The sequence below is a fragment of the Nannobrachium achirus genome (genome assembly GCF_963921795.1).
Source record: "Nannobrachium achirus genome assembly, chromosome: 5".
In the NCBI taxonomy this organism is placed as follows: domain Eukaryota; kingdom Metazoa; phylum Chordata; class Actinopteri; order Myctophiformes; family Myctophidae; genus Nannobrachium; species Nannobrachium achirus.
In genome coordinates this window covers 62958227-62966481 of record NC_137814.1, presented here as the reverse complement: position 1 = coordinate 62966481, position 8255 = coordinate 62958227, and the positions used below count along the sequence as shown (strand labels likewise).

At 43.5% G+C, this 8255-nt stretch overlaps 1 protein-coding gene across 1 annotated transcript; it reads left to right on the top strand.

Annotated features, from left to right (window-relative positions):
- Nucleotides 1–2599: 2599 nt before the first annotated feature.
- On the top strand, nucleotides 2600–3553 carry LOC308285257 (large ribosomal subunit protein mL45-like; the record flags this gene model as incomplete). The annotated part of the gene is made up of 1 exon (XM_080725974.1): nucleotides 2600–3553. One exon carries the CDS (start codon nucleotides 2600–2602, stop codon nucleotides 3551–3553), a length of 954 nt encoding a protein of 317 aa, XP_080582100.1.
- Between the last annotated feature and the right edge of the window lie 4702 nt (nucleotides 3554–8255).

Sequence of the window (8255 nt, the reverse complement as noted above, 5' to 3'; positions counted from 1 at the left end):
TACTACAGTACAAAATACACTAAAATGGATCGAAAATTTGAAATAAATGAATGAAATTCGAATGGGATTTTAGAGGGAAACTGACAGCCATAAGGTGGTCCCCATTTAAATTATATTGAGTAACCAAATGGACCCTTATATATCTTTAACTCTTGCGAGTGTAAAATGAAACCAAAATGGACGTGTAATGGTCCATTTGGTTTCATTTTAAACTCTCAAGAGTTAAACTATTGTTAAACATCTGAATTACTTAATTTGCATCTAGCCACAAATTTGCATCATTAGATTTTTTCGGTTGAATCTGGGGTTGCAAGGTAGATGTAAGGTAGATGTGTTATGAGCTACTTTCTATCAAGAAATTCAGTTAAGGTGATTATTTTATGAGTTACTTTCTATCAAGAAATTCAGTTAAGGTGATTGTTTTATCTAAGTGCATGAGTTTGGAAGGGCTCCTGGGAAGTCACTCAGCGGTACTACCAGCTGGTTCTAAATGTAACAGCCTAAAGGCCCATTCCCACTGGGCCAGATAACAAAACAAATCTCTTTCTCCAGATATATTTTCCATTCAAGTGGATGGTAGATACAGATAAAAACAAATATCGGTCACAGATTAAAGAAATATCTATGACAGATACTATATATATATCTACCATCCACTTGAATGGAAAAATATCTGGAGAAAGAGATTTCTTTTATCTGTACTTTACTAGCAACAGATGTTTTAAAAAGCTTGGACATTTTAACAGCTGGATTGCATAGAGATTACATTGAATTACCAAGCCAGCCATTAGCTTGGCTTCTCTCAGTATAAATGCAGCATAATACGCGTGGTTTTCCTCAAGGAGTAGCATAGCCAGTTAGCCACGGTACTTTGATTTAAACTAACGCTAAACACTCTAACAAGGGGGGACTTGGGTCTAAGTAAATAAACGATACATGGACAATTCAGCTGAAACCGCGAATAAAGACAAAAGAAACACATTTCACTTACGTTTAAAATGCTTTTTAAATGGTTTTCAGGCGTAGCTTGAAATGCGCTGCTCCACTGTGGGTTTGGGGTACAAGAGGCCGGATGTATTTTGCATTCGCCGTAGGACTGTGTCGCGGTGCCGGAAATCGATGATCTACAAGCTCATGGCACGTTACGTCCCTTACGTTGCGTGAGCTTGTAGATAGTCTATTTCCCACAATGCACAGCCACGTCCCATCATGCATCCTGTCAAATTTAAGACTACATTGTCAAGACCTCTTTTTGACACAATGATTTATGGGAAGAAGAAGTCAGAGGGAAGATTGTCACCGAGGTTGTGAAGGATAGATTAAAGCAAAATTAGTGTATAAAGTGCAAAACAAAGTGTCATAAATGATGCAGAGGCAATTAAGCAAACAGACCACAAGGTGGTGCAGTTGCTCAGGTAGTCACTGGTGAAAGTTGCAAGGCCAAGAAATCTAGTGCATAAGTGTGCTGTGAATAATCACTTTCATCCATGTGCTTTCTTTGTAAATAACTTGCCATCTTCAAATTCGATTTTTTTTTTTTTTTTTTTTTACAATATAAACGGTAATGGGCTTTAATTGTTTGTTTTAATAGTAACGTGGCCTATCTCTCATCCACTGTGGTTGGATAGGAGCACCTCGTCTTCAATGGATGATGAGTGGCGGTGGCCTCTCGTACACTGTGGATGTATGATTTTTCTGGGAGCACCTCATCCTCATAGTGAATGTTGGCGTTGATGAAGGCTTGTGGATGATGGCGTTGATGAAGGCTTGTAGTCTCTGTCTTCCAAGTCAGATCCACCGGAACTGGAAAACTGACGCCCCTGGGAGCACCTCTTTGTCACTGGATGATGGGGTTGAAGCAGGGGCGCTGGAAGTGGGGTGCTGAGGGAGCTGCAGCTCCCCTGGTGGGGGAAAAAAATATATATGTAAAATAATTATATATATATATATATATATATATATATATATATCACATTATATTTGTTTTATCTGTGACATGTGTGTTCATCTGGCATTAGCTATGCTACGGGCATAGCATAATGCATAATACTGAGGCATACAGTAATATATATAAGGATATACTGTATGCCTCAGTATTATGATATCACCCTCTACGTTTAAATCAGGTCGTACTTCCAAGGGTTTCCCATTGGATGACGTCAGCGCAGACACAGAGATGTAGATTCCCCTAATTTGGGATGGTTCATCACTTGTTTTGGAATTTTCCCCAATCAAGTCAATGGGGAAAACTAATTCACTAATAAATGAATGGCCATATATGGAGATCTGTGTCAGTCCTTGTCCCTTTTATGCCCATATATGGAGATCCCTGAATCAGGGAACTACATCTACCTCAGGGACCCTGATGTCATCAATATTAAGCCCATATATGGACACACTGTGTCAACTGACATTATCTAAGTCTGACTCCCATGATCCAGAGAGATTCAACTCTTCAACAAGACTTCAAGTCTCAATCTTCAGTTACACTACTCAAGAGAGAGTTCAGCACCTTATATAGTGACGCCACTGCACATCTGGTTGTAGTGGATACTAGTGACGCTCTTGAACACTGCCGCTGGAAACCTGCACAGACAAGATGGTGACGTCCATGCGGAGAACGTTAGGAACCCTTCATCTACTGACATGTTATACTTTGAATAATTCAGAGTTGTGTTCGCATGTACGGCATCCTCTCCCACTAATCCTGCCTGTGCGAACCAAGAAGCGCTATTTCATCCCGCCGGCCGCTGGGGTGAAAGGGCAAGCTTCGGGAATCGGAGACCAGGAGGCCAAGGCCAAAGCAGCTGGTGTTATAATAAGTCAGCAGTACATCGAGAGGCCGATCAACGTAGCCTGCACTGCGGGCATATTCGACCCCTACGTCCCTCCGGAGGGTGACGCCCGTCTCTCCAGTCTGTCCAAAGAGGGGCTGAAACAACGCACTGAGCAGATAAAACAGGGCGCTGCCTCGCTACTCGCGATACGCAAGATAAAGGAATATGATTCTCATTTCAACGCAAAGGAGTTCCCAGCACAAGCACAAGAGACGTTCATTGAAGCTCACAATGCCCTGACACACTTCAACAAGGAAAAACTGCACTTGTTGGTGACAGAAAGGTGTTACCCTGAAGTGACGAGGGGAAACCGCTACAAGACCATCCACTGGGCGTTCGTTGAGTCTCTTGAGCCGCCCAGAGTGGTTCACGCTCGCTGCCCGGACAGGGTCTCTAAGGGCAACCTGTATGGTCAGGTGACACTCCGCATGCACTCCAGACAGACCCTGGCCATTTACGACCGCTTCGGGAGGCTGATGGTGGGGAGCGAGACAAAGCCTAAAGACGTCTTGGAGTACCTTGTGCTGGAGCGTCATCTGGTCAACCCGTACAGCCGCTGGAGGATACACGGCAAGATCGTGCCGGCCTGGGCCCCTACCAAAGACCCCGTCATCAAGACGGCTATGATCCCCGGTCCAGAGCTCAAACCAGGAGATGAATTCGATGCCCTCAACTACAACGTTGCCAAGCCAGAGGCGGTGCAGTGGAACAAATAGGGGCAATTATTTTTTCCCATCTAGCATACATTCAAATGGCCCAAGTCCAACATGGTGTTTTTCATATATTTTTACATTTTCCCATACATTTTCAGAGCCCCCAACCCCCTTTCCCCCCACAAGATCATATTATATTATCCTGAATAAACTTAAAACTAAAAATCTAAATATAATTAAATGACTTGATATAATTAAATCATTCAATCACTTTATTAAAACGTTTTCTTGAGATAATTAAAACATTTAATCGCCTCATTAAAATGTTTTCTTGAGATAATTAAAACATTCAATCGCTTTATTAACCCCTTCTAAAACAGCAAAAAAATCTAAAATTAAAAAAAAAACTGTTGTGGTCATTTAAGTCTAGGTATTTGTGTTTCTGGTAATATTATTGCACACTTGATTATTATAACAGTGGATTATTTTATATGTGTTCTTGAAATGCCCACAACAAGCGAAAATGGTGACTATATTTAAACAAAATCAGTTTCAAATTTGCTGTTACAATATGAACAGCAACGTGCCTTTTCACAAGCCTGTTTGTAGTCATTCATGCCTTCAATGTATAAGTGCTTGAAAACACATTTTATAATGCTGCATCCATCATCGATCTGCTTCAGCATGTCAATGTAGTCTCCATCAATGAACACCTTGCTAGGTACAGTAAGGTACACTACAGTAAGGTACAGTATGGTACAGTACAGTACAGATAGGTACAGTAAGGTACAGTACAGTAAGGTACAATACAGTACAGTAAGGTACATTACAGATTACAGTACACACAGGGTAAAGCTTTTCAGTTTCACCGCTCCACTTTGAACCGAGGTTTGATTTTTAAATGTGTTGGCTGCCCTTCAACAGTGAGCATATGGGAAATTATGATTTCCATATCATGTATCAATGGTGAATATATTTGTTTTATAAATGGCTATACAATAGGACAAATAAAACACATCATATATATATATATATATATATATATATATATATATATATAGCTTTTTACTCCTCAACTACAATCCAAAAACATGAACCCCTGTTGTAAAAAACTAAAGTTGTCCCATTGATTAGGCCTACCTAATCCTTTTCAGGGTCCTCCATTTGTCTTTTATGTTTATATTCGTTCGGTTGGGAAAAAGCCCAAGGTTTATCATCGTTGCCCAGTTCCCCTCTCCGTGTTCAGTCTTGGACAGACTGCAGTATGTCCAGAACTCAGCTGCCAGAGTGCTCACTCGTACCAGACGCTGGCAGCACACCACCCCCACCCTCAAACACCTCCACTGGCTTCCGGTCAAGTTCCGCATCACTTACAAACTGCTCCTCCTCACCTATAAAGCCCTCCATGCCCTAGCCCCACAGTACCTGTCAGACCTCCTCAAGGACTACTCTCCTGAGCGGAACCTGAGATCTGCTGACCTGGGGCTCCTCACCGTCCCTCCCAGCAAAAAGCGGACCCTTGGGGACAGAGCCTTCAGTGTGGCGGCCCCAACCCTCTGGAACTCCCTCCCCATGGCGATTCGCCAGCTGCCAACATTGGACTCTTTCAAGTCCGCACTGAAGAGACACTTATTTATTCTGGCTTTTGGACAATAACATGATTGTTTATGTTTTGTTAAGCGCCTTGGGTTTTTTGAAAGGCGCTATGTAAATTCAAATTATTATTATTATTATTATTACCCATATATATATATATATATATATATATATATATATATATATATATATATATATATATATATCGATCAAGACAAGCCAGCACTAAACAGTCTATCGGACAACACAGTGGCCATGGAAGTCACGTAGCACTACTGTATATGTGTCCTTGTGTGTGTGTGTGTGTGTGTGTGTGTGTGTGTGTGTGTGTGTGTGTGTGTGTGTGTGTGTGTGTTGGCACACTCGATGCATCGTCTAGAGAGAGAGAAAAATGAAAGCCGTGAATGCAAGCAGCGGGCGGAATGCGCTACGGCAACGCTGTTTCCATGGCAACTGTTCCCCTCTGCTGTGCGCTTATTGGCCGTTCCCACAGCGGCGGCCTTCTCCGCGGTGGCCCCCAAACGACCTGAGTGAGCCTCAAAGTTCCCTGCGCGTTCCTCGAACACCTACCACACACATGACCTCTGTTACAGTCACATTTCTTACAACGTAGGCATTACTTACAGTAAATCCAGAGTGATTTACAGTAAGCGAGGTAAACATGACATATATATATATATATATATATATACTTCTCAAATTCAAACATGAATGGTGCCATCATCGTAGGCATTATTAAAGAACTGCATGTAGTTGGTCAGGGCTCCCAACAGCTGATGGGATCTGGCCCTGGGTTGCTGGCGGGAGGGGACCGTTGAACCACTGGCTGCAAGGAGTTGCCGTTGCATTGGGTTGATGCACTGGCTGATGATGACAAAAGGGGGGGGGGGGGGGGGGGGTGTACTGTTCAAGTAACCAAAGTACTGAAGACTGCATACATGTGTATACATCCATCCATCATTACCTTCCCTGCGTGGCCCTGGGGTGCTCGCAGATAATGGCGCTGCGGGGGGCTCTAGGAGGTGAAGATGCCACAGATTGACAGGAATCGCTTTCGACGTCACTCGTTGCAGTCTGTCGCGGTCTCTTCCTTGGACTTTTCTTTTGACTCTTCATGTCCTCCTGTCGGGTACAAATAGCAGGTAGTGAACATTTGATCCTGCAACTATGAATCTCAAGACAAGTCACAGTTTACGCTTGAAATTTGCTCCATTGACATCTCGGAGCAGCCATGTTCTGTCTAAAAATACATGATATACACAAGGTGTACCAAAATAATGAATGTTTCCAACTTACACATTTAGGTGTAAACAATTGGAATTGAGCAGTTACATATAGTCCAGCTGTGCTAAATACATGAACACTCTCAAGAACTATTGTTGCAAAAGCTACTTACCCATTAACAGCCAACACTCAACAGTGGATAGTACTCCATCAATCTCTTAGCTGGTCACTCTTGCCAAGCATGTTTGTCATGGTGCTTCTTATTAGTCAACAAAAGATCTCCTTGGATAAAAATGCAGGGCTCGGTCCCCAGCCGCTTCTCCTCTAAGTAGGCATTCACATATTCATGCAGTTTTTTTGACATCTTCTGTCAGGGGCAGGAGCAGAGGGGTATTCCACTTAGCCTCCTCCAGTTTCTTCCCACATTTGCCTGCCACTAGCTCAGTCCACTTTGCATCATATATCCTCCCAAAGTTCTTTGCCTCTTCTGCTGCGTTCCTGTCCCCATTGATGAGCGCATTACTCTCCAGGAGCAAAGAAATTCTTTTCGAGTCTTGTCCAAGCCGTATTGGAAGTGATAGTTTCTTTTTTTCTTGTGTTGGTTACTGCCGTGTGTAACACTGCCTTGACTGTGTAGTCAAAGTTCTGTGGCATGAGAGATTCCTTGATAGTTTTTAAAGGAGTTACCTCACTGCCATAACGAACAAGTCGAACCAGCGCCCTCATGCTTTGGCGGATGTATTCATGTTTTGTAGGATCAGATCCGTTCTTGTTGTACTGATACTCTACATACTCCATAATGTACCATGATTTCACTGCGTTTGCATTTTCATCCCGGTTCATGTGACATAACACTTCCCAGAGTTCTTTGGAGACCGTGCTGGGGAGGGGGGGGGGGGGACTTCTTCCTGGATTGGGTTTCTCACTGTCTGGTTTAGCTGTGCAATTATGAATGTGTCTCCACAGTGCATGTCTGGTGAATAGTCCTTGTAGTATATAGTCATGCCCTCTGACTTATTTCTTTGGCTGCTTCCACGCGACCAATGTACCTGCACCCTCTTCCAAAATGTCGGCATTATGTGGGAAGTTTACTTCGTTACGAAGTAATTCTAAATGAAATCGGTTCTTTTGAACCTTTATTAAAACGTCATGCTAATGCTACGTCACTCTCCTTGCTGTGAAGAGCCTCCAAGTGCCTTGCAATTTTTATGACAGGTACCTCACAAAACAAACCGTTTTTTGTTGTATAGTTGCTATAGTTGCCGTAAACGGATGGCGAGCAGTTCAGCTGGGCTGATCGATCAAAACCAGACTCACTGTATGAAGTCCCCGGCAGCACAGTGTCCAAATAACACTGGTTGAGGTCTCCCAGCACGATTGCTGGTGCATCTGGGTACTGCAGCTGGAGTTCATGCACACAGTTAGCAATGGTTTTCGCTGTTTGTGCAGCTCTTCCTGGCCCTTTTGGGGGCACATACACAGTAAACAGCAGAATGCAGCCGAATTCACAGGGCAGGTAGAAAGGTCTTAAAGTCATAGCCAGGATTTCAACGTTGGGATCGTCGCATATCCTGGTTTTTATTGTAATGGCTCGACACCAGAGATCATTGACGTACACACACACACGCCACCATATCCGCCCCCTCCACCTCTGTCTAGTCAGACCAGAGTGAAACCGGGGACTTCATACAGTGAGTCTGGTTTTGATGGCTTTAACCAGGTTTCAGTGAAACAAAACAGCGATGCCGCACGAAAGTCATGACTGTACCTTGCATAGGTCCGTATCGTGCTGATTTTGTTGTGAATGGCTTGTACTGGGTACGATGGGTAATTTGGGCTGGGGACCGGACAGAGTGTTTTGAGAGGTTCAGTACCTCGCCCCTCCCCTGCCCTGGAGCAGAGAGGGGCCCCGGCAGTTTAACGCCGCCCTCCAGGAATTAAGAAT